This window comes from Sus scrofa, chromosome 9, assembly GCF_054392235.1.
Source record: "Sus scrofa isolate SSC_HxYL_T2T_F1_AM1 chromosome 9, Sscrofa_HxYL_maternal_Yorkshire_Landrace_v2.0, whole genome shotgun sequence".
NCBI lineage: Eukaryota > Metazoa > Chordata > Mammalia > Artiodactyla > Suidae > Sus > Sus scrofa.
The window spans coordinates 35,966,827-35,991,977 of NC_139391.1; the positions used below are offsets into that span (position 1 = coordinate 35,966,827).

The 25,151-nt window shown below is 39.6% G+C and overlaps 2 protein-coding genes across 28 annotated transcripts in view; one reads left to right on the forward strand and one right to left on the reverse strand.

Annotated features, from left to right (window-relative positions):
• The window catches only part of KBTBD3 (kelch repeat and BTB domain containing 3), a 32,975-nt gene extending 29,419 nt beyond the window's left edge, over window positions 1-3,556 (reverse strand). For 3 of the 18 annotated variants that reach the window (XM_003357271.5, XM_021062729.2, XM_084975917.1), the window contains exons 1-2: window positions 3,381-3,556; window positions 771-844 (exon numbers count right to left, since the gene is read on the reverse strand). The gene's annotated coding sequence lies outside the window, so the exon portion shown is untranslated. Of the gene's footprint in view, window positions 1-410; window positions 466-770; window positions 906-1,116 lie in introns of those variants that run through there. The other 15 variants (XM_003129820.5, XM_005667293.4, XM_084975915.1 and 12 more) reach the window with 10 other exon arrangements.
• AASDHPPT (aminoadipate-semialdehyde dehydrogenase-phosphopantetheinyl transferase) overlaps window positions 1-25,151 on the forward strand; it is a 108,206-nt gene that overhangs the window by 60,475 nt on the left and 22,580 nt on the right. For 5 of the 10 annotated variants that reach the window (XM_084975926.1, XM_084975927.1, XM_084975923.1 and 2 more), the window contains 2 exons: window positions 3,310-3,478; window positions 5,681-5,906. In XM_084975926.1, the coding sequence (XP_084832052.1) occupies window positions 5,693-5,906 (214 nt within the window). In that variant the 5' untranslated portion in view covers window positions 3,310-3,478; window positions 5,681-5,692. Of the gene's footprint in view, window positions 1-3,309; window positions 3,479-3,729; window positions 4,482-5,680; window positions 5,907-25,151 lie in introns of those variants that run through there. The other 5 variants (XM_005667292.4, XM_003129822.6, XM_084975929.1 and 2 more) reach the window with 2 other exon arrangements.

Below are 25,151 nucleotides of genomic sequence, written 5' to 3' on the forward strand. Positions count from 1 at the left end.
CAGTGACTATGTAGAACAGTATGGAGTGCCTTAAAAGAAAATAAAAGGAAAATTACCACATGATCCAGCAATTTCACTCCTGGGCATATATCCAGAAAAGATGAAAAGTCTAATTTGAAAATGTACATATACCCTGATGTTCACAGCAGCTTTACAATAGCCAAGACATAGAAGAAACCTAAATGTCCACCAACAGATGAATGAATAAAGAAGATGTGGTGTATATACATATTTACACACACACACACACACACACACACACGCACACAATGGAACGTTATTCAGCCATAAAAACGAAAGAAAACAAATATATAGCTATCAAAGGGGAAAGGGAGAAAGATAAATTGAGAATTGGGGATTAAGAAATACACACTACTATATATAAAATAGACAGCTGACAAGGACCTCACCTATTGCATAGCACAGGAAACTACATTCAATGTCTTTTAATAACCTGTGATGAAAAGATTCTGGAAAAAAGATATTTATATTATATGTATAACCGAATCACTGCTGAATACCTAAAATGCTGTAAATCAACAATATACTTCAATAGAAAATAAATAAAATTGTTCATGTCAAGGTCACCACACTACCATCTTGCAGTCAAATTCTAACTTTTCTTTCCTCTTCTTGCAACCTCTCAGAAGTATTCACATTTTTAACTAGTTTCCCCTTCTTTTCTGTGCCACATTTTTCAGGTTTTCTATCTCTTAGTATAATTAAGGGGACCAAGCACTGTGATTAAGGGTATGGACTTCTAGACTTACCTCTGAAGACAGGTTGGTTCAGGAGTGCTTATGGCATGGAGGACAGACATAGGAAGAGAATACTTCCTTTTCTTCTGCAAGATAGAAAACTACTCAGTGTTTCAAGGGAGCAATGATGGTGGTTTAGCCTAGAGACTAGAGATGGAGAGAATAGATGGATTTTAGCTCTATTTTAGAATAGAACTTTGTGATAGAACAAATAGAACCTTGAGCTAGATCAGATATAGGAATTAAAAGATGGGGAAATCAAGTTTTCTTCCTTCAGTAACTGGTAGAATTATGAAGGTATTTACTGAAGTCACAGAAAGGAAATTTTGCAATGGAATAAAAACCTAATGAACATTACCTTTAAAAAAAAATCACTGAGTCTTAGAGATGATCTCATTTGATGCTTTTCCAGTGAAATTGATACCTAGAAGAGGTTATGTGATTTACCCAAAGTCACAGATCATTGATGGTAGAACTGGAAATAGAATACAAGGCTCTCAGAATCCTAAGAAGCCACAGATCAGGATCTGGCAAGATGACTATTACTCACAAATTTGCTAAGCCTCTACCACTTTAGTCCTTTCTCTCCCTAACCAATACAATAAAAAATACTGTAATACATTTATCGGATTAATTGTATATAGCTAGGCATGTTATTAACTGCACACTTTATCTTTCCTTAAGAAAAAAATGAGGGAAGTAAAAGTAGTCAGAATATCAGTATTAGCTCATGAAAAGAGAAAAATCTATTGTAAAAGTTCTTCAAAAACATCTACTGAAGTATACTATTTGTAAAAGTTAAGATACATGTGAAATTTCCCTTCAAGCAGTTTACGTTCTAATTTGCAAGAACATGTTCAGGTCCAAAGAAGAGACATCATGAGGCAGCACTAGAATCATTGCCAAATGAATTATATAGACAGTATACATATTTTTAAGTACTCTGCAGTAGTCCTTTAGAAAAGCTAAGGCTTGAGCCAAGCTTTGAAGGACAAATAAATATTTAAAAAGTAGATAGGGAAGGGGATGAAATTAAACAAACCTATAGAGTATCCACCAGGATACTAGGCTCAGGGTTGGGGGGAGAGGGAGTGGAAAGAGTGACCTTTTTACATATGTTCTTTAGGGACATTCTCTTTGGTATGACATTTGGGCTGAGACCTGGATGACAAAGAGGAACAAGAAATGTGATGACAGGAGAATATTCTGAGTAGAGAGAACAAGTACAAATAACCACTACGTTACCTGCCTGTATTAGGCTCTACAGATTGAATACACAGAGCTTAGTTGAATGGTAAAAGAGAGGATGATTAAATAATTCCACAAATTCTCTTTCTCATCTGAGTTTCTCCATCAGTAATAATTACTGCATAGAACATGTGAGATATTGGACACAGACATGCTTTATAAAAGTAATACACCAAAATTGTAAAAGTTCAAAAAGACAAGAATGGAAAAGTTTTAATATGATGCTTAGATACATAAAGTTTAAAATGGAGAAATGATTACAATCTTTGCTGATATGGGTATCAGTAGATACTTTATACTTTACATATCTTTACAATTTCTCTTATTGTATTTATGCACATTTTTTTCTTACTATAATTTTTATTGTAGTTTTTCGTACGTTTTATTTTCTCTGCAGATGGGAAGCAGATATAGCACCTGACATAGGCTTTTAGTATTAGCTAATGTGATATATCAAATCAGCAACTCATTTTACGCCCTTTGAGGATTTGTGTTTGTGTGTGTTCAAATCCCATTTACTAGCAAATGATTGGAGGGGGCCCATGATATAATTGAAAAATTAACAGAAATAAATACAGATGAAAATAGAACTCACGTTAAAGAGGATGCAAACAATCTGCAAATAGTTAACTGTGTTAATTACTACTACTGATCTTTAGTTAACATTTCCCGGCAGCCTAAGGAGGGAATCGGCTGCATTTCCCAGCGTGGCATTTAATCTACCACAAAGTTAGGCATTTACATTCATCTGCAGAGATCAACTTTTCCCTGGACCAAAACCCAACAAGGATCTTTGACCACGAGCAGGTAACTGAGAAAAGGCCAGAGTAACTATGAAGGGTTCCTGAAATTATCTAATTTGGTTTTGCTGCTTTCAGGGCAAGCACCTCTGATGGAAGAACTGGAACCACTAGCGCCTCAACAACAGAATCCTGTTTTCTCCCTAGGGCTCTAGCCCAGGCTTGGCAACCGCAAAAACAGCAAGCTGGGTCACTTTACGGCCTTAACACAGTTTTTCAGGCAGGGTCAGCGCCCCGCACTGGGAGCAACGCAGTGTCTTGGCCCCAGCCTTCGAAGGCGGTTTCAGGGTGGACTGCTAGGAGTTGGAAGTGTCTAAGTGAGCTGCAGGGCTTCGGCCTAAGGGAATGGAGGTTGGGGGGAAAAAGGCAACTCAGGGCTCCCGGAAACACAACTCCAGGGGGCACCATGCAATCCCCTTCCAGCCACAGAAACCTCTCCCGCCCCGGAACACCAAGGAGAGGCAGAGATCGCTGAAACCAATCCTCTCCTCTTTGGTTAATAGGTGCTGATCCTGGTCCCCAGGAATAAGGTGCTACCATCCCACTCCTCCCTCGAAGCCCAGAGATCACCCACCTGCAACTGCAGTCTCCGAAGTCTCCACCCCAGTCTCTGCCTCCAGAGGCCAGATTGCGATTGGCTTGTACCTCTGTCCCGTTAGCTCTTCTCCAAGTGTGAGTGGCGTAACTATCCTATACGCTCTAGGCCTTTGTCCCTCCCTTCGCTCCCTCGGAAGCCCCGCCCCACGTGACGGTCACGCGTTGCCGCAGAACGCAGAGGAGGGTCTCCGTTGCGTTCCCAGGGGAGGAGGCAGCAGAGTTGGGGGCGGGGAAAGGAGGGCTCTCGGTGAGCAACGTGCCGCTGACGTAGCGTGACGCGCCGCTCCCTCCGCAAGGCGCGGGGAAGAAGTGGGTGGGGCGCCGCTAGCGTCCGCGCCATCAAGCCCGAGGTAGCGGCGAGCTTTGCGGTGTATGGTTTTCCCCGCCAAACGAGTCTGCTTGGTGCCAGCAATGGAGGGCGTGCGCTGGGCCTTTTCCTGTGGCACTTGGCTGCCGAGCCGAGCCGAATGGCTGCTGGCGGTGCGATCGATCCAGCCCGAGGAGAAGGAGCGCATTGGCCAGTTCGTCTTTGCACGGGACGCCAAGGCAGCCTTGGTACCACAGGTTTTTCGTATTTAGGGCGGAGGAAGCAATTGTGGGGGAGGTGGGTTGGGACATTCCACCACCACCACCACCACGCCAGGGACGATGCGCGCTTGTGACCATCCTGGAGCGAGGTGGTAGATGCGCCGACTCCCGGGTGTGCCCATGGCCTGGTCTCCACGGCCTTTGTAGTCGCTTCAAAGGCCTGGTCCGCTCCAAGAACTCACCCCTCCCCCACTGCAATTGAAAATAGAGATTCTACTAGGCGGTCAGATAGGTGCTGAGAAGGCTTACAAAGTTTTTTCCCCATAATGAATATTTTTGTATTTTTATGTGTTAAGTTTTTTTTCCTTGCGTGGGCCCATAACACATGCTTCGTCTCCCGTTAAATATCCCATTGTTTTCCAAGGGCACCCTGCACGTGGTAGGCCCTAAAAATATTGATATACATCGTTTAGTTTTGCACACCGTGAACTATAGGAGTCCAGCCACTGTTTAACAGTGAAACTGAAGCCCAGGAAGGGTCCAGTCGTAGGTATGATAACCTTCCAACTAAATAGCTTGGGAAACAGTATTTTAAATATAATTGTTTTGCTTATGTATTTTTAAGCGACAAATAGAAACTTGGGTTTCAAAATGACTTCTATATAAAATGCAGTTTGAAATAGTCTCTGATTACCATCACTTCAAAGACTGTCATATCTTGAAAATGTTCCTCTATCGAAGCACTTTTTCGTTTGAAATGTGGCGAATTGATAGTTTTTTGAAGGCATATTGGTGAATATTTTTAAAACTTTTTTATAATTTAGTGAGAAATTGTGAAATTCAAAGTCTTGCAGTTTTTAGAAGTGTTAGAACTGAAGGAAAAAAACTTGAAAGGTTTTTACCAAATATTGTGTACATTGTTATAGACACAGTAGGGGTGCTCACTGGGGAAATTTTTTTATAAAAGCAAAACTAGAGCCAGCGTAAAATAGCTAATAATAGGGGAACATTCAGTCTAAGTTGTGGTATCTGGATGCAGTCAGATATTGTGCTACTTTTAAAAATGCGTAGGCCATGGAGTTCCCGTCCTGGCGCAGCGGAAACGAATCTGACTGGGAACCATGAGGTTGTGGGTTCGATCCCTGGCCTCGCTCAGTGGGTTATGGATCTGGCGTTGCGGTGAGCTGTGGTGTAGGTCGCAGATGCGGCTCGGATCTGGCGTTGCTGTGGCTGTGATGTAGGCCGACAGCTGTAGCTCCAGTTGGACCCCAAGCTTGGGGAACCTCCATGTGCCGCAGGTGTGGCCCTGTAAAGACAAAAAAAAGACACACAAAATAAAAATGCACAGGCCAGATGGTTATGTACTGGCATGAAATAATCCCCAACGCTTAAAAATTAAAAAGCTTATTCATAGCAAAATAGTACGTATAGTAGGATTTCATATAGATAGATGGAAAGATTACAAAAACAAATGCAAATGAACATATATTTAGATACTTAGCAAAAAGACTGGAAGCATGAATACTTGTTAACATTGGTTACCTGTTGAAGGCAGGAAGGGAATTACTAAGGGGGGACTTTAACTTTTTCTGTCTTAAATGTTGCTTAAATCTTAATGAGGTGTATGTAATACTTTCAAATGTTGAAAAAATTTCAAGTAAGCATTTTAGAAACCACAAAAGAGACTGTGTTAAAGGCAGTGTTACTTTTGAGTATAGACATCAACACGTCCAAATGTTGTATTAACAGGCTGGTCGTCTGATGATAAGGAAATTAGTTGCAGAGAAATTGAATATACCTTGGAATAATATTCGTTTGCAAAGAACTGCAAAAGGAAAACCAGTTCTTGCAAAAGACTCCTTGAATCCTTACCCCAATTTCAACTTTAACATCTCTCATCAAGGAGACTATGCTGTACTTGCTGCAGAACCTGAGCTACAAGTTGGAATTGATATAATGAAGACTAGTTTTCCAGGTAATGTTACATATTTGTAGTACAAGTATTATTAAGTGTCTTGTTGTCTTAGTTCTTAACTATTGAATAATCTCAGACAAGAAGATGTAGATATACAAGCTCGGGAAAAATGTGCTAAAAATACTTAAGGGTAGTATATCTGAGAGCATATTCTGGGAAGGGCGTTGTTGGTTGGAAAAAATGAACAACCTAAAAGCTGAGAACTCAGACCTGGGAAGCAGCTTCTAGGAAGTGCTCCAATGCCCTTGGAGGTAAGGGAGGAGCCAGGAGTTCTGCAACAAAAACCAGGTAGTTGGAACATTAAAATACGACTGTTAATGAAAGAAAACCGGGACATTTCATGTTAATGAATTTAGTGCTTTTCTATGTATGGGAAGATGAAAGAGTCTGGGCTCATTGAATTATTTTTTTGATATACACCTTAACTGTTGAACGCCAGTATCCTGCCTTTCTCCACCCTGAATCCCCTCAGAGTGCAGCACAGTTGGGAGTGGCTGCAGTGACTGATGGCTTGGGGGCTGGCAGCATCCTTTGTTACTACATGTTTCTTTGAATATTAACAGACTTCTGCATAAAGTATAGATTCCCCATTACTGGGAATCCTATAATGCTTTGCCTAGAGGCAAAGTGAAAACAAAGATTTTCTTTCTGAATTTGATACCTCAGCCTAAGTCTCAAATTTAAGTCTAAATTTGAAACTGTTTTCAAAGACTGTTAAATTTTATAAGGAACAGTTTTTCGATAGCTCAGTTTCTTTTGATTTAGGTTATGAATGTTCAATTGAATTGAACTCAGAGTCAATTTTGAGTAACATTCTATTCAAAAAACATAATAATTATATGTATTTAAGAGCTTTGTTTCACTGAAGTCTTCTCCCAAAATTCACCAGTAAGTTGTTGGTTTGTTTAAAGAATAATAATCTCAGGGATAAAGTTAATTATTGTCCTTAAGTAGATATAACATGTATTTGTGCTATATCTAAATATAACTTTTTGTAGCACATTTAAGTAAAAATGAAGAGCAAACAATTATTAAAATATTTAAGTTGTTTATATTTTGCGTTAGGAATTTGTAATTGGTGGCTGTAGGAACTGCTGGCATTTATTGTGGGGTTGACTACACCTCAGTAAATTTTACTAGAACACAGGTTCTCTCAACTACTCTATGATTTTCATCATCACTAACATCAGTGAGCACTTAAGTAAAGCACTTGGTAAGCATTTCACCAAGTGTTTTACATTTATTATAGGGTGGGTGGGACACAGTGGACTATTATTTTTCTGAGATGATAAGTAACAGGCTTAATAAGCCTGTTAAAATAAGAGAACCAACCTTTTCCTAATTTCATAGTGTAGTTTCCCAATCTTCACACTGTGTCCACAGGATATTTGTTTGTTTCCCTTGGATTAGAATATTTAAATTAACTTTAACCCCCACCCCCATTTCTGCATAGATAACTTCTTTTCACTTTAGCCCTGACTAAAGGTTTAGCCTTTGTGAACCTTCAGTCTAAGCCAGGTTCTTTTTTTTTTTTTTTTTTTTTTTGTCTTTTTGCTATTTCTAGGGCTGCTCCCGTGGCATATGGAGGTTCCCAGGCTAGGGGTCCAATCGGAGCTTTAGCCGCCGGCCTACGCCAGAGCCACAGCAATGCGGAATCCAAGCTGTGTCTGCAACCTACTCACGGCAACGCCGGACCGTCAACCCACTAAGCAAGGGCAGGGATCCAACCCTCCAACCCGCAACCTCGTGGTTCCTAGTTGGATTCGTTAACCACTACGCCACGACGGGAACTCCGAGCCAGGTTCTTGTATTCTGGGCTCTCAAAATATATTTCTTTCATTCTAATAAGGTATCTTAGTTTATAATTACTTACCATATTATTGATTGTCTTTCCACTGGTCCTTATAAGCTACCTGAGAGCAGGAACTTTGAGCTACATATGATAGTAGTTCTATCTACTATCACATCTAGCACTTAACTAGTTCAAAATGATGCCCAATGAGTATTTGTCGAATGAATGAATAAGCAATATGTGCTGCAATGGTAAGACTTCAGAGCATAGCTGTGAATCTCATCTCTCACCTTTGTGGTGTCTTTACCTTGAATTTTCCCTGACCTGCTCATGAATCTTTCTATCACAACTCTATTAACTTTGTTCTGAAAGAGGCTATACTAATGATAACAGGGGTCTTGACCCTGGATAAGCATGAAGTAATTTTTTTAAAACTGAAATTGTTTGCTACATTTTGTATGCACATGTGTGCTTTTCTCAGGAGAGGATCTGGGTTTTAGTAGAGTAGTAGAAGGTTTATTGTGCAAGAACCACTGCTATAGAGGATTCAGAGTGAGCATGCAAATGAGCCCATAAACCGCATAGTTTTCTGTGGTCCTTATGTGAACTTTCTCTAAAAATCAGAAATTATTGGAGATGCCCTTGCCTCTTAATGCAGTCAGCACAATTACATAGTAATGGTTGGCTCAGGTGATTGGAATATGTCTGGATATTATGCCTGTGAGACATTTTATTACTGCCAGTTGGCTTAATGGGCAGTGTTGGCTTATGGTCAATACTGGATAAATGGGTAGTTACTAATTGAAACTTAATAAATGATGGGGAGGTAATTGAGCAAAAATTGAAGATACTGTCTTCTGTTAATTATATTTTATTAGACTTTTTTATCTCTCCATCTTTTTTCATTGCTCTTGTTTGGCTAATCACAGTATACAGGCCTTTTCCTGTTCCTTGGCTGTTTCATTACCAAAAAGCTGTTGATTATCCAGTAATACATTGGGGAAGAGATTTTTCTAGTTACCATTACTGTTTTTGCTGTGTCACCAATGTCTGAAGGATGAATGGACATAGCATCATTTCTCAGTGAGTGTGGAAAGTAGATACTGGTTTACATCACTGGCGATTCATTTGAATCACTCCGATTAACAAGTTGAACAGGGAAATTGAGCAGAAGTTCCCAAAAGTTGCTAAATGATGGAGGATAAAACTCTGGGGGGGCGTCATTAGTATATTGAAAGACTCGTTTCTATTACTCCCATTTTGTCTGCAGGTAAACATCATGTAAGAACTTGTGGAGTCTTTCCTCCTTGTCACATTAGCCATTTCTACTAGGTGCAGATCATTCCTGCCATCTCCCAGTTCCCCCACTGTTGCTATGGCAGGGCTGGAGAAAAAATTTGATGGATCTGAGAAGCTTTGGGTTTCATCCTTCTGGCCAGATGCCTACATTAAGAGCACTATTGTAACCATTATTTTATTCTCTGCTGAGTGGAGGAAGGCCCTTTATACCAAAGTAACTGTGCATAATTGGCACTTAGTAAATATTTAATGAATGCCCAGAGAAGAGGGACTATGAGATATTGGGGGCCCTAGTGTAGATAAACTACCAGTGCAATGCAACCAAACCGTGTGTTTTGGGGGTGGGAGGGGGTTGTTTTATATATAGGTCATCATTATAATTTGCTGCACCCAGTTGGGTAATAATGGTGGTTTTTTTCTTCATTTTCTGATTTTTATCATTAAAGGTTTTGCAGTTACAGGTATAAAAGTAAGGATAGTTTTCTGAGTTCAGTTTTGTTCTCATATTTACACAGAAAGATAAGATGGATACAGTATAAAAATTATTATTAAAATTTGGGGAAAGACCTAAAATATTTTTCCTCATGGTTTTACAGTTTCATGTTTACATTTTTGTTACAAACTTTGCTAGATATTAACTGGCAGGATAAAATGACTCAGTATTTTGAGATTTAATGCTAATTTGATAGCTTTGACACGACTGTATGATAGAACTCTTCTCCTGAACAGTTGTTGCGTAAACTAAGTACAGTAAGTATACAGTAACTGGTAGTGGTATTTGATAGCTATAGTAGAGCTTGTTTATTGTCTCCTTCCACCATTCTGTGTTCAACACTATTTTAATAGCTTCCTAATTGGTTCCCCCTCTTCACTTCTGTTCTCATTCAGTTAGTACATTCTCTGTGCATAGTTGGAGTGGTCTTTAAAAATACCTAAGCAATTTTCTTAAAACTTTTAGGTTGATTCTAATAAAAATCCAATCCCTTTAACATGACCCTATCGTCCTGTTCTTAGTTACCTCTCTATTTGCATTTTTAGCTGCTCCCTTTGCTCGCTGTTTTCTGTCCACACTCATCTTTAATTACCTTGAGTGTAGCAGTCTTTTTCCTGTTTAGGGTCATTCAGAAAAGTTCATCTGGAGTTCCCATTGTGGCTCAGTGGGTTAGGAACCTGACATAGTGTCCATGAAGATGTTGGTTTGATCCCTGGCCTTGCTCAGTGAGTTAAGGGTCCAGGATGGCTGCAAGCTGTAGCATAGGTCACTCGAGGGGCTTGGATCTGGCATTTCTGTGGCTATGGTATAGGTCAGCAGCTGCAACTCCGATTCAGCTGCTAGCCTGGGAAGTTTCATGTGCTGCAGGTGCGGCCCTAAAAAGGGAAAAAAAGAAAAGAAAGCTGATCCCTCTGCCTATTCTTCTCCCCACTCTTTCTTGTGTACCTTAGATCTGAAGAATGAGAAGTAGCCAGCACCCCCTCTGAAAGGAGTTTCCTGACCACCTGATCTTAATTTCTTTCATAGCCTTTCTCATTTGTAATTTTAACTTAGTTATTTGATTATTATCTCTTCTCCTTCATTAAATAAGTTCAGGAGCCATATTTGTTTTATTTTTGCCACATTTATACTAAGTACATACCTAGTACTTAGCAGAGTGTCTAGCACATAGCAGGTGCTCAAAAAATATTTATTGAATATACAAATAATAGGAGTTCCCAGTTTCACTTAAAATAGTTCTTAAATTTGTTGAAAAATGAAAACTTGGGTATATAACTACAATGAAAAACGATATTCATATCAGATTCTAATTGGAATATAAACCGTTCTCAACGGAGTTGTGATTAAAAACAGTTCTTCCATTTATCTTCCTAGCTGCTTCTCTCCTCCATTTATATCCCTGTCAGATTCAGTTTTCAACTTCGTTACTGCTACAATCTGTAGACAGTGCCCAACTTAAGATTTTTCAACGTTATGATGGTTTAAAAGCAATTCAGTGGAAGTCATACTTTGAATCTTGAGTTTTAATATTTCCCCAGGTCAACCTTATGCCTTACCATACTCTCTCATACAGCGTTATGAGAGCATCCAGTCAGCCACACAATCAGGAGGGTAAATAACCAATACAGCCATTCTGTCTTTCACTTTCAGTACAGTGTTCAATATATTTCATGAGGTATTCAGGATTTTATTATACAGTAGGTTTTGTGTTAGATGATTTTGCCCACCTGTAGGCTAATGTAAGTGTTCTGAGCACATTCACAGTAACCTAGGCTAAACTATGATGTTCCATAGGTTAGGGGTATTAAATGTGTTTTCAACTAAGTTACACTCACTTCGCGCTCTGAACTCCTTATTGGAAAACCAAGTCTTTACTGGCAGGGAGTTTTCCCCCTTCTCAAGTTATAGGATGGACCTTTTCCACTGTACAGAGGATTTGAGTGGAGTCATAACATAGACCTAGTATTTATTGAAAAACTTCTATTTGTTAAATGCCTTATGTACATTATCCTTTTTCACCCTCTAAAGCCTCGGTGGTAAGTTATTGTTATTTCATAGAATAGGTTAAGACACTTGCCCAAAGCAACTTAACTAAAAAGTAGAGTATCGTGGATTTGGACCCATACTGCAAAGCCTATATTTTTAGGTTTTGCACTCTACAATATATGACCTCGTGATACTAGATTTTATTGATAATCTGTTTAGGGATTTGCAAGCACAGAAATCTGTGAAAAATGCTGTGGAACTGGGTTAAATGAATTCCAAGTTTTTATAAAGGAATTGATGTCTAAGAAGAGAATACAAAATTTAGTGAAAGAGAACTTACTATTTTTGAAACTTATATTAGGCATTTTAACAAAAGAGTGTGATGTTAGCAGAAGAATAGACAACTAGGAGAGTTAAAAGAGTATCCAGTTTATACATAATATTTAAATTCGGTAGTTAAGGATTAGTTTATTAAGTAGTACATTAATCACTAGAGTAATAACTTCTTGGTTGCTTGAATTTCTTTTCCTATAAATGCTTACTACTATTTTCTAATCTATGTGTAAGAAGCTCTTTATGGGGAGGAAAAAAAAAGCAGTAAGGAGTTCCCATTGTGGCTCAGTGGTAACAAATCCAACTAGTATCCATTCAGTTCCTGGCCTTGCTCAGTGGGTTAACAATCCAGCATTGCCGAGAGCTGTGGTGTACATCACAGATGCACCTTGGATCGCACATTGCCGTTGCTGTAGTGCAGGCTGGCAGCTGCAGCACCAATTCATCCCCTAGCCTGGGAACTTCCACATGTCGCGTTTGCAGCCCTAAAAGACGAAAAAAAAGAAAAAGAAGACCAGAAAAACCAGCTCTTTAGGTATTATGTATGTTGACACTTTATTGACTAAACCTGTTAGACCTATTTTCCCACTCTGTTATCTATTTATCTCTTGAATTTGGTTGTAGTTTTTGACATATGAATTTTATTTTTATTTAATTAATGTATCTCTCCTTTCCTTGATAAAGTCTGAATGCTGTTTTGTTTGGAAAAAAAGTAGTTAAATTGGTAAAAGTGTTACTCCAATCATAGGTTATAGAGTCTCCTAGATTTTTGTTCTAAAATCGTACATCTTTTTTTTTTTTTTTTACATTTAAATCTTTAGTTCCTCTAGGATTTATATGTGTAATGTTTTATATCCTGGTGGCTTAGCAGTTTTACCACCACCATTAGGAATAAACGTGAAAAGTGCCTGGAATTACTAGGTACATAATAAATATTAGTCTAAAATTACTGTGTGTTATTGTTATATGTATAAAATAGTGTTTCTGAAATGGTGGTCAGGATATTAAAATCATCCAGGATGCCTGTTAAAAATTCAGGTTCCTTGGAGTTCCTGTTGTGGCTCAGCAGAAACACATTTGACTAGCATCCGTGAGGACCGCAGGTTCGATCCCTGGCCTTGCTTAGTGGGTTAAGGATACGGCATTGCCATAACTGTGGTGTAGGCCAGCAGCTACAGCTCTGATTTAATCTGTAGCTGGGAACCTCCATGTGCTGCATATGCAGCCCTAAAAAGACCAAAAAAAAAAAAAAAAAATTAATTCCTTCACCATGAGGTTGTGGGTTTGATCCCTGGCCTTGCTCAGTGGGCCAGGGATCTGGCTTTGCCATGAGGTGTAGTGTAGGCTGCAGACGTGACTCAGGTCTGATGTTGCTGTAGCTGTGGTATAGGCCAGTGCTATAGCTCCGATTCAGTCCCAAGCCTGGAAAACTCCATATGCCACAGGTTCGGCCCTAAAAAAAAGAGAGAGAGAGAGAGAAAGCAAGTTCTTTGAAAGCCTTCTAGCCTTTTGAACCAGAATTTCTTAGCTACAACTAAGGATTCTATGTTCAATTTCCTAGGTGGTAGTTAGGCATATTAATATTTGAGAAGCACTGTAATAGATGAAATTTATAGTGCCAACAAAAGAAAAGATTATAACCCATCTGCTTTTTTTTAACAGGTAAAATTATCTGAAAGCCATTAGATCCTTTTTTCACACTATACAACAAAATTAATTTGAATTAGGTTTTAATAACAATTACTAGAACACAATAGAATTGTATATTTGGTCAGATTTCTGAGAGAAGAATGATTTTTAAACTTAGGTAAGAACCTACAAAGTCAGATGTAACTGATTTCATATCAAATCACTCTCACAAACTGGGGAAGATATTTGTAGCAAATATGACAGAGATTAATATTAATATATAAAGTATTTGTAAGTATTGATAGAAAGCCACTTGAGACTCACCTGATGCGTAAAGGATTTGATAAAACATTTCATAAAAGAGGATATATGTATTTTTTTTTTTTTTTACTTATTTTGTAAAACAACAAGCATAGCAGTCTTAGAGTTAACATTTATTAAGTACTTAACAGCTCCAGGCCCTTGACATGTTTATTTCTTAAACTACTGAACACTTTTCCCTATTTTATAGCTTAAGAAACAGCCATGGAAAAGTTAAATAAATAATAGTAAAGAAGTGCTAGAGCCAGGATTTGAACAATTTAACTCCGGGGCATAACACTAAAACTAAAAGTGTGTGAATTTGCCTGTATGTATAAAATAAATTGTGTGCTTGTATGTATTAGTTTCCTATGGCTCCTAACAAAATATCAAAAACTCAGTGTCTTAAAACAACAGAAATTTATTCTCTGACAGCCCTAAAGGCCAGAAGTCAAAGTGTTGACAGGTTGATGTTTCCTCTAAAGATTCCAGAAAAGAATCCTTCTTTGCCTCTTCCTAGTTGCCTGGCAATTTTGTTATTCTTTGGCTTATAACTATATCACTTCACTTTCTCCCTTCAGTCTTCATGTTGCCTTTTCCCTATATTCTATGTATCTAAATGTTGCTCCTTATGAGGACAACAGTCATTGGATGTAGGGCGCACCCTAATCCAGTATGACCTCACCATAATTTGATTACACCTACAAAGACTATTTCCAAATAAAGTCACATTCTTAGTTTCTGGGTGGGCATGAATTTCAGGAGACCCTGTTCAAACCAGTGCAGTTGGTCCCCTAGCCCTCCAGAATTTACCTCCATCCCACATAACAAAATAAATTCACTCCATGCCAGCAAACCCAAGTCTTCACCTATTCCACCATTAACTCTAAATCCAAACTCTCATGTAAATATCATCAACTCAGAAAGTTCCAGACCACATCATTATCTGAATCATCTTAATTAAATATGGATGGAACTGGGTGGGGAAAAGTTCTTCTATCAGTAAACCTGTGATACTGGAGAACAAATCACCTGCTTCTGAAATACAGTGGTGGGACAGGCATAGGATAGACACTCACATTTCAAAAGGGAGAAGTTAGAAGAAAAGGGGGTCATGGGTCCCAATCAAACTAAAAATTCGGCAGAGCAAATTGCATTAGGTTTCAAGTCCTGAAACAATCCAGTGAGGCTCTATGCTGTGTCCTCTGGCTCTCAGGGTAGCTCTACTCTTTTACACCTCTACTGTGTGTTCACAGAGTCCTTCCATTTTCTGTAGAGTCCTCCTGCATTTGCAACCAAGTAGCCCTAACTATATTTGCCCCTTTTTTCTTTTTCTTTTTTTGATATTATTCAATGGATTTTATTGCATTTATAGTTGTACAACAATCATCACAACCAAATTTTATAGCATTTCCATCCCAAACCCTCAGTGCATCCCCCCAAACCCCAACCTATCTCATTTGGAAACCATAAGTTTTTCAAAATCTGTGAGTCAGCATCTGTTCTGCAAAGTTGATTGTGTCCTTTTTTTAGATTCCACATGTAAGTGATAGCAGTTGATGTTGGTGTCTCACTGACTGACTGACTTCACTTAGCATAATTTCTAGGTCCATCCATGTTGCTGCAAATGCCATTTCTTCCTTTTAATGACTGAATAGTATTCCATTGTGTATGTGTACCACATCTTGGTGCACTCCTCTGGCGATGGACATTTAGGTTGTTTCCATGTCTTGGCTATTGAAAATAGTGCTGCAATGAACACTGGAGTACATGTGTCTTTTTGAGTCATGGTTTTCTCTATATGGATGCCCAGGAATGGGATTGCTGGATCAAATGGTAATTCTATTTTTAGTTTTCTGAGGAATCCCCATACTGTTTTCCACAGTGGTTGCACCAGTTACATTCCCACCAACAGTGTATTAGGCTTCTTTTTTCTCCATACCTTCTCCAGCATATTGTTTGTAGACTTTTTTTTTTTTTTTGTCTTTTGGTCTTTTGTTGTTGTTGTTATTGTTGTTGCTATTTCTTGGGCCGCTCCCGCGGCATATGGAGGTTCCCAGGCTAGGGGTTGAATCAGAGCTGTAGCCACCGGCCTACGCCAGAGGCACAGCAACACAGGATCCGAGCCGCGTCTGCAACCTACACCACAGCTCACGGCAACGCCGGATCGTTAACCCACTGAGCAAGGGCAGGGACCGAACCCGCAACCTCATGGTTCCTAGTCGGTTTCGTTAACCACTGCACCACGACGGGAACTCCCTGTAGACTTTTTGATGATGGCCATTCTGGCTGGTGTAAGGTGGTACCTCACAGTGGTTTTGATTTGCATTTCTCTAATGATTAGTGAGGTTGAACATCACTTCCTGTAGTTTTTGGCCATCTGCATGACTTCTTTGGAGAGTTATCTGATTAGATCTACTGCCCATTTTTTGATGGGACTGTTTGTTTTTCTGGTATTGACCTGCAGAAAGTGCTTATAAATATTCGAGATTAATCCCTTGTCTGTTGCTTGATTTGCAAAGATTTTCTCCCATTCTCTGGGTTGTCTTTTCATTTTGTTTGGGGTTTCCTTTGCTGTGCAGAAACTTTTAAGTTTGATTAGGTCCCATTTGTTTATTTTTGTTTATATTGTCATTAAGAGGTGGATCTGAGAAGATGTTGTCATTTATGAGAGTGTGAGTTTATTTTTGTGTATGGTGTTAGGAAGTGTTCTAATTTCATTCTTTTTCAAGTGGCTGTCCAGTTTTCCCAGCACCGCTTATTGAATAGGCTGTCTTTTCTTCATTGTATATTCTTGCCTCCTTTGTCATAGATTAGTTGACTGTAGGTGCATGGGTTTAATTCTTAGTTTTCTATCCTGTTCCACTGATCTATATTTCTGTCTTTGTGCCAGTACCGTACGGTTTCAATGACTGTAGCTCTGTAGTATAATCTGAAGTCTGGGAGCCTGATTTTGCCAGCTCCATTTTTCTTTCTCAGGATGTCTTTGGCTATTCTGGGCCTTCTGTGCTTCCAAACAAACTTTAAAATACTTTGTTCAAGTTCTGTGAAAAATGTCCTTGGTTATTTGATAGGGATTGCATCGAATCTGTAGATCCCCTTAGGTAGTATAGTCATTTGGATAATATTAGCTCTTCCAATCCAAAAGCATGGTATGTCTTTCCATCTGTTTGTGTCATCTTTGATTTCTTTCATCAATGTCTTATAGTTTTTAGAGTACAAGTCTTTTGACTCCTTAGGTAGGTTTATTCCTAAGTATTTTATTCTTTTTAATGTGAGGGTAAACGGGAATGCTCCCCTAATTTCTCTTTCTGATCTTTCGCTGTTGGCATATAGAGATGCCATCAATTTCTGTGTATTAATTTTGTATCCTGCGACTTTGCCAAATTCATGGATGAGCTCTAACAGTTTTCTAGTAGAGTCTTTACCTATACCTATACTTTACTAGGTATAGTATCATGTCATCTGCAAATAGTGATAGTTTTACTTCTTTCTCTCCAATTTGCATTCCTTTTCTTTCTTTTACTTCTCTGATTGCTGTGGCTAGGACTTCCAAAACTATGTCAAAAGGTAGTGGCTAGAGCAGACATCCTTGTCTTGCTCCTGATCTCAGTAGGAATTCTTTCAGCTTTTCACCATTGAGAATGATGTTAGCTGTGGGTTTGTCATACATGGCCTTTATTATGTTGACGTAGGTTCCCTCTAGGCCCACTTTCCAAAGGGTTTTTATCAGAAATGGGTGTTGGATTTTGTCAAAGGCCTTTTCTGCGTCTATTGAGAGGATCATATGGCTTTTATTCTTCAGTTTGTTGATGTGGTGTATCACACTGATTGATTCGTGGATATTGAAGAACCCTTGCATCCCTGGGCTAAATCCCACTTGATCATGATGTACAATCCTTGTAATGTATTGTTGGATACGGTTTGCTAGTATTTTGTTGAGGAGTTTTGCGTTGATGTTCATCAGTGAAACTGGCCTGTAGTTCTCTTTTTTTGTGGTGTCTTTGTCTGGTTTTGGTATCAGGGTGATGGTGGCCTGATAAAATGAGTTTGGGAGTATCCCTTCCTCTGCAATTTTTTGAAATAGTTTCAGAAGGAGAGGTGTAAGCTCTTCTCTAAATGTTTGATAGAATTCACCTGTGAAGCCATCTAGCCCTGGACTCTTGTTTGTTGGGAGTTTTTAAATCACCCTTTCAAAGTCAGTTCTTGTGATTGGTCCATTCATCTTGGTTTAGTCTTGGAAGATTGCACTTTCCTAAGAATTTGTCCATTTCTCCTAGGTGTTCCATTTTATTGGCGTATAGTTGCATATAGGAGCCTCTTATGATCCTTTGTATTTCTGTGATGTCCATTGTTACTTCTCCTTTTTCATTTCTAATTTTATTGATTTGAGTCCTCTATCTCTCTTTTTTTTTTTTTTTTAAAACTTTTTTATTTTCCCACTGTACTGTAAGGGGGTCAGGTTATCATTACATGTATACATTACAATTACATTTTTCCCCCACCCTTTCTTCTGTTGTAACATGAGTATCTAGACAAAGTTCTCAATGCTATTCAGCAGGATCTCCTTGTATATCTATTCTAAGTTGTGTCTGATAAGCCCAAGCTCCCGATCCCTCCCACTCCCTCCCCCTCCCATCAGGCAGCCACAAGTCTCTTCTCCAAGTCCATGATTTTCTTTTCTGAGGAGATGTTCATTTGTGCTGGATATTAGATTCCAGTTATGAGTGATATCATATGGTATTTGTCTTTGTCTTTCTGGCTCATTTCACTCAGGATGAGATTCTCTAGTTCCATCCATGTTGCTGCAAATGGCATTATGTCATTCTTTTTTATGGCTGAGTAGTATTCCATTGTGTATATATACCACATCTTCCGAATCCAATCCTCTGTCGATGGACATTTGGGTTGTTTCCATGTCCTGGCTATTGTGAATAGTGCTGCAATGAACATGCGGGTGCATGTGTCTCTTTTAAGTAGAGTTTTGTCCGGATAGATGCCCGAGTGGGATTGCGGGGTCATATGGAAGTTCTATGTATAGATTTCTAAGGTATCTCCAAACTGTTCTCCATAGTGGCTGTACCAGTTTACATTCCCACCAACAGTGCAGGAGGGTTCCCTTTTCTCCACAGCCCCTCCAGCACTTGTTATTTGTGGATTTATTAATGATGGCCATTCTGACTGGTGTGAGGTGGTATCTCATGGTAGTTTTGATTTGCATTTCTCTTATAATCAGGGATGTTGAGCATTTTTTCATGTGTTTGTTGGCCATCTGTATATCTTCTTTGGAGAAATGTCTATTCAGGTCTTTTGCCCATTTTTCCATTGATTGATTGGCTTTTTTGCTGTTGGGTTGTATAAGTTGTTTATATATTCTAGAGATTAAGCCCTTGTCCGTTGCATCATTTGAAACTATTTTCTCCCATTCTGTAAGTTATCTTTTTGTTTTCTTTTTGGTTTCCTTTGCTGTGCAAAAGCTTTTCAGTTTGATGAGGTCCCATGGGTTTATTTTTGCTCTAATTTCTATTGCTTTGGGAGACTGACCTGAGAAAATATTCATGATGTTGATGGCAGAGAGTGTTTTGCCTATGTTTTCTTCTAGGAGTTTGATGGTGTCCTGTCGTATATTTAAGTCTTTCAGCCATTTTGAGTTTATTTTTGTGCATAGTGTGAGGGTGTGTTCTAGTTTCATTGCTTTGCATGCAGCTGTCCAGGTTTCCCAGCAATACTTGCTGAATAGACGTTCTTTTTCCCATTTGATGTTCTTGCCTCCCTTGTCAAAGATTAATTGATCATAGGTGTCAGGGTTTATTTCCGGGTTCTCTATTCTGTTCCATTGGTCTGTCTGTCTGTTTTGATACCAGTACCACACTGTTTTGATGACTGTGGCTTTGTAATATTGCCTGATGTCTGGGAGAGTTATGCCTCCTGCTTGGTTTTTGCTTCTCAGGATTGCTTTGGCGATTCTGGGTCTTTTGTGGTTCCATATAAATGTTTGGATTGTTTGTTCTAGTTCTGTGAAAAATGTCATGGGTAATTTGATAGGGATTGCATTGAATCTGTAGATTGCTTTGGGTAGTATGGCCATTTTTACAATATTGATTTTCCCAATCCAGGAACATGGAATATCTTTCCATTTCTTTACATCTTCTTTGATTTCTTTGATTAAAGTTTTATAGTTCTCGGCATATAGGTCCTTTACCTCCTTGGTCAGGTGTATTCCGAGGTATTTGATTTTGTGAGGTGCAATTTTGAAAGGTATCGTATTTTTGTATTCCTTTTCTAATATTTCATTGCTGGTATACAGAAATGCAACTGACTTGTGAATATTAATCTTATATCCTGCTACTTTGCTGAATTTATTAATCAGTTCAAGGAGTTTTGGGGTTGAGTCCTTAGGGTTTTCTATGTATAGTATCATGTCATCTGCATACAGTGACAGTTTTATCTCTTCTCTTCCTATATGGATGCCTTTTATTTCTTTTGTTTGTCTAATTGCTGTGGCTAGGACTTCCAAAACTATGGAAGTTGAAGAGCGGTGGTGAGAGTGGGCATCCCTGTCTTGTTCCAGATTTGAGTGTGAAGGCTTTCAGTTTTTCCCCATTGAGGATTATATTTGCTGTGGGTTTATCATAAATGGCTTTGATTATATTCAGGAATGTTCCCTCTATACCCACTTTGGCGAGGGTCTTGATCTTGAATGGATGTTGGACTTTGTCAAATGCTTTTTCTGCGTCTATTGAGATGATCATATGATTTCTGACCTTTTTTTTGGTTAATGTGGTGTATGATGCTGATTGATTTGCGTATGTTGAACCATCCTTGTGAACCTGGGATGAACCCAACCTGGTCATGGTGTATAATTTTTTTGATATTTGTTGGATTCGGATGGCTAAGATTTCGTTGACAATTTTTGCATCTATGTTCATCAATGATATTGGGCGATAGTTTTCTTTTTTGGTGGTATCTCTGTCTGGTTTTGGAATGAGGGTGATGGTGGCCTCATAGAATGTCTTTGGGAGTATTCCTTCTTCTTCAACCTTTTGAAAGAGTTTAAGGAGGATGGGCACCAATTCCTCTTTATATGTTTGATAAAATTCACCTGTGAAGCCATCTGGTCCTGGACTTTTATTTGTAGGGAGTGATTTTATGACCTCTTCAATTTCATTTCTAGTGATCGGTCTGTTCAGTTGGTCTGTTTCTACTTGATTCAGTTTTGGCAGGCTGTAAGATTCTAGAAAATTGTCCATTTCTTCCAGATTGTCAAACTTGTTGCCATATAGTTGTTCATAGTATTCTCTTATGGGTTTTTTGTATTTCTGCAGTATCCGTTGTGATTTCTCCTTTTTCATTTATAATTTTGGTTATTTGGGTTCTTTCTCTCCTCTTTTTAGTGAGTCTGGCCAGGGGTTTGTCAATTTTGTTTACCTTTTCAAAGAACCAGCTCTTGGTTTTATTAATTTTCTCTATTGTTTTTTGAATCTCTATTTTATTGATTTCTTCTTTGATCTTTATAATTTCCTTCCTTCTGCTGACTTTAGGTCTTTTTTGTTCTTCTTTTTCTAGTTCGTTTAGGTGGAGGGTTAAGTTGTCAATTTGGGATCTTTCTTCTTTTTTGAGGAAGGCCTGTATTGCTATAAATTTCCCTGTGAGCACTGCTTTCGCAGCATCCCATAGATTTTGAGAGGTTGTGTCTTCATTATCATTTGTTTCAAGGTAGTTTTTAATTTCCTTCTTGATTTCCTCATTGACCCATTGGTTTTTCAGTAGCATGTTGTTTAGTCTCCATGTAGTAGGTTTTTTCTCTTTCCTTTTCCCATGGTTGATTTCTAATTTCATGGCATTGTGGTCAGAAAGATACTTGAGATAATTTCTATGCTCCTAAATTTATTGAGGTTAGCTTTGTGTCCCAATATGTGGTCGATTCTTGAGAATGTTCCATGAGCATTTGAGAAGAATGTGTATTCTGCTTTTTTTGGATGTAGTGTCCTGAAGATATCAATCAAGTCTAACTTTTCTATTGTTTCCTTTAGGATCTCTGTTGCTTTATTGGTTTTCTGTCTAGAGGATCTGTCCATTGATGTGAGGGGGGTATTTAGGTCTCCTACTATGATTGTATTCTCATCAATATCTCCCTTTATGTCTGTTAATATTTGATGTATGTATCTGGGTGCTCCTATATTTGGGGCATATATGTTGACGATAGTAACATCCTCTCCTTGGATGGATCCCTTAATCATTAAGTAGTGTCCTTCTTTGTCTTTCTTTATGTCTTTTGTTTTAAAGTCTATTTTGTCTGATATGAGCATTGCGACTCCTGCTTTTCTGTCATGTCTATTGGCGTGAAATAGTTTTCCCTACCCTTTCACTTTCAATCTATATGTATCTTTTGTCCTCAGATGAGTTTCTTGTAGGCAGCATATTGAAGGTTTTTGCCTTTTTATCCACTCAGCCACTCTGTGTCTTTTGATTGGGGCATTCAGTCCATTGACATTTAAGGTGATAATTGATAGATGATTATTTATTGCCATTTTGAACCTCATGTTCCAGTTGATTCTATGTTTCTCCATTCTTCCTTTCTTTCTTTTTTTTTTTTTTTTTTTTTTTTTTGGTTGGATGGTCTCCTGTTATTATCTGCTTGAGTGTATTTTTTTTTTTCATTTTTTGCAAATGCAATATTTGGTTTTGGCTTGTGGTTGCCCTGTTTTTTAAGTATGCTAACCCCTTCCTATAATTGTGTGTTTTAGCCTGATGGTCCTGTAAGTTCAAACACTTCATTACTATATTAAAATTAAGAAGCGAAACATACAAACAAACAAACAAAAAGGGTTATTTACTTCCTAACATCCCTTGCCCACATTTTATGGTTTTGATGAATCTTTTTTTATTTTTTTCTTTTTAATTTTATTTTGTTTGAAGCATGTTCATGATTAAATCTGTATGCTGGCTTGAGTGACTGCTCTCTGATTGCAGTTTCCTCAGTCCTAGTTCTTCCTCTTCTTTTTAATTTTTTTTTTCTTTTCTTTTTTCTTCCCTTTCCTTCCTTTCTTTTTGGTTTAGAGAAGCCCTTTCAATATTTCCTTTAACCTGGGTTTTGTGTTGCTGTATTCTTTAAGTTTTTGTTTGTTGGAAAAAATTTTTATTTCCCCTTCTATTTTAAATGATATTCTTGCTGGATAGAGTATTCTAGGTTGCATATTTTTTCCTTTTAGCACTTTAAATATCTCTTGTCATTCCCTCCTGGCCTGTAGTGTTTCTGTAGAGAAATCAGCTGATAATCTTATGGGGGTTCCCTTGTAGGTAACATTCTGTTTTTCTCTTGCTGCCTTTAGGATCCTCTCTTTATTACTAACTTTTGCCATTTTCATTATGATGTGTCTTGGTGTGGGTCTATTTGAGTTCAGTTTGTTTGGGGCCCTGTGTGCTTCCTGTATCTTGAACTCAGTATCCTTTAGATTTGGGAAGTTTCCAGTGATAATGTCTTCAAATATATTTTCCATTCCCTTATCTTTTTCTACTCCTTCTGGAATTCCTATTATGCGTAGATTGGCCCGCTTTATATTATCCCATAGGTCTCTTATATTGCTTTCCTGTTTTTTGATTTGGTTTTCTGTCTGTTGACCTGATTGGGTGATTTCCATTATTCTATCTTCCATATCACTGATTCGTTCTTCTGCATTATTCATTCTGGTTTTTACTGCCCTTAGTTCCGTTTGCATTTCTGCAAATGAATGTTCTAGTTTTTCTTGGCTCCTCCTTATATTTTCTAGTTCCTTTCTGAGGGTATCTGCATTACTGTTCATATCTTCTCTTAATTCCTTCAGTATTTTCACTATTTCTCTTTTGAACTCCAGGTCTGTCAGACTGCAGAGATCTGTTTCATTGTTGACTGTTTTAGGTAAGTTCTCCTGTTGGTTTGCCTGGGGGTGGTTTCTCAGCTTCTTCATCTTGCTTGTTGTTTTCTTTCTCCTGAGGAAGTTGTACTCTCCATTATCGGGCAGTGTTTGCCTTGTCACTGCCATGGAATATTTCCTGAGGGCTGGCGTTGTTGGTCAATCTTTTTTGAGGCAGTGTGGCTTTTCTGGAGTGTTGATGGGGCTAGCAGTGTTTCTTTGAAGCAAAGGAGGACTTCCTGAGGGCAGACAGGACTGGTAGGTCCACACCACGATGGTAGAAGATTTCACTTGGTCAGGCAGAGCTTGCTCTGGTGTTTTTAGGCTGTGGGGTTCTTGCAGGGGGTTGGCGGTGTTGGGCAGCTGTTCCTCAGGAATGCAGCACCCCCTGGGGGCTGGAGAAGCTATCTGGGTCACTGAGAACCAAAGAGGCTCTTCCCTAGGGCAGCCCAACTCAGAAGGACGGCCTGAGAATGTAGGCGGATCTTTTCACAGTCTGGCCAAGCTTGTTGCAGCTTTTCTGGGCTGCAGGGGCTCCTCCAGGGGGCTGGTGGTGCTGAGCAGCTATTCCGTGGGAGTGGGGCACCCCCTGAGGGCTTGGGTGGCTAGCACGGCCGCTGAAAACCCAAGAGGCTCCTCCCCAGGGCAGCCCGACTCAGAAAGACCATCTGAGATCTTTTCCCGGCTTGGCCAGGCTTTTTGCAGCTTTTCTGGGCTGCAGGGGGTCCTGCCTGGAGTTGGCAGTCCTATGCAGCTGATCCACTAGGGCTCGGCACCCCCTGGGGGCTTGGGCGGGTAGCAGGGCCGCTGGAAACCCAAGAGGCTCCTCCCTAGGGCAGCCCGACTCAGAAAAACTGTCTGAGAATTAGGCAGATCTATTCACGGCCTGGCTAGGCTTGTTCTAGCTTTTCTGGGCTGCAGGCCTTTTCTTGGGGGCTGGTGGTGTTTGGAGCTGGTCTGCGGAAGTGTAGCCCCTCCAAAGGGCAAGCAGGCCTGTGCAGGGACAGCCCCTGTGGTGGTAGGCTTCAGGCAGTTGTTGAGGCCAGCCCTGCCAGATGGCAGGCAGCCCCAGGTCTGGCGAGAGCGTAGGGGGTGGGGGGAGGGGATGCACTGGGAAACAGCTTTCTGCTAGTTATCGGGCCTGTAAGCTTGCTGTGGCATTGGGAGTATTCTGTGGGGACCCACCCCTTCTTCTCTCCCCTCCCCAGCCCGTGCGCAGACCAGGCTCTTCTCCCAGGTTCCCTCTGATGCGGCTTTCCACTTCCCCACTCCTAGAGTATTGCTCCCTTCCTCTGTGACAGCTTTGTTTTCTAGTCTCCCAGGCAGTCTCTTACCCGTCAAACTTGACAGACCAGTTTCTAGACCTCCCAAGCAGTCTCCGCTTCGCCCCCCCCCCCCAGCCCGTTCTTGGGGACTAACCTCTGGAGCCGAAGTCTCGGTGCCCTGCCCCCTCCCAGGCGTCCCCGGGCCCCTTCCCGGGGACTAACCTTCAGAGGCGAGGTCTTGGTGCCCAGCCTCCA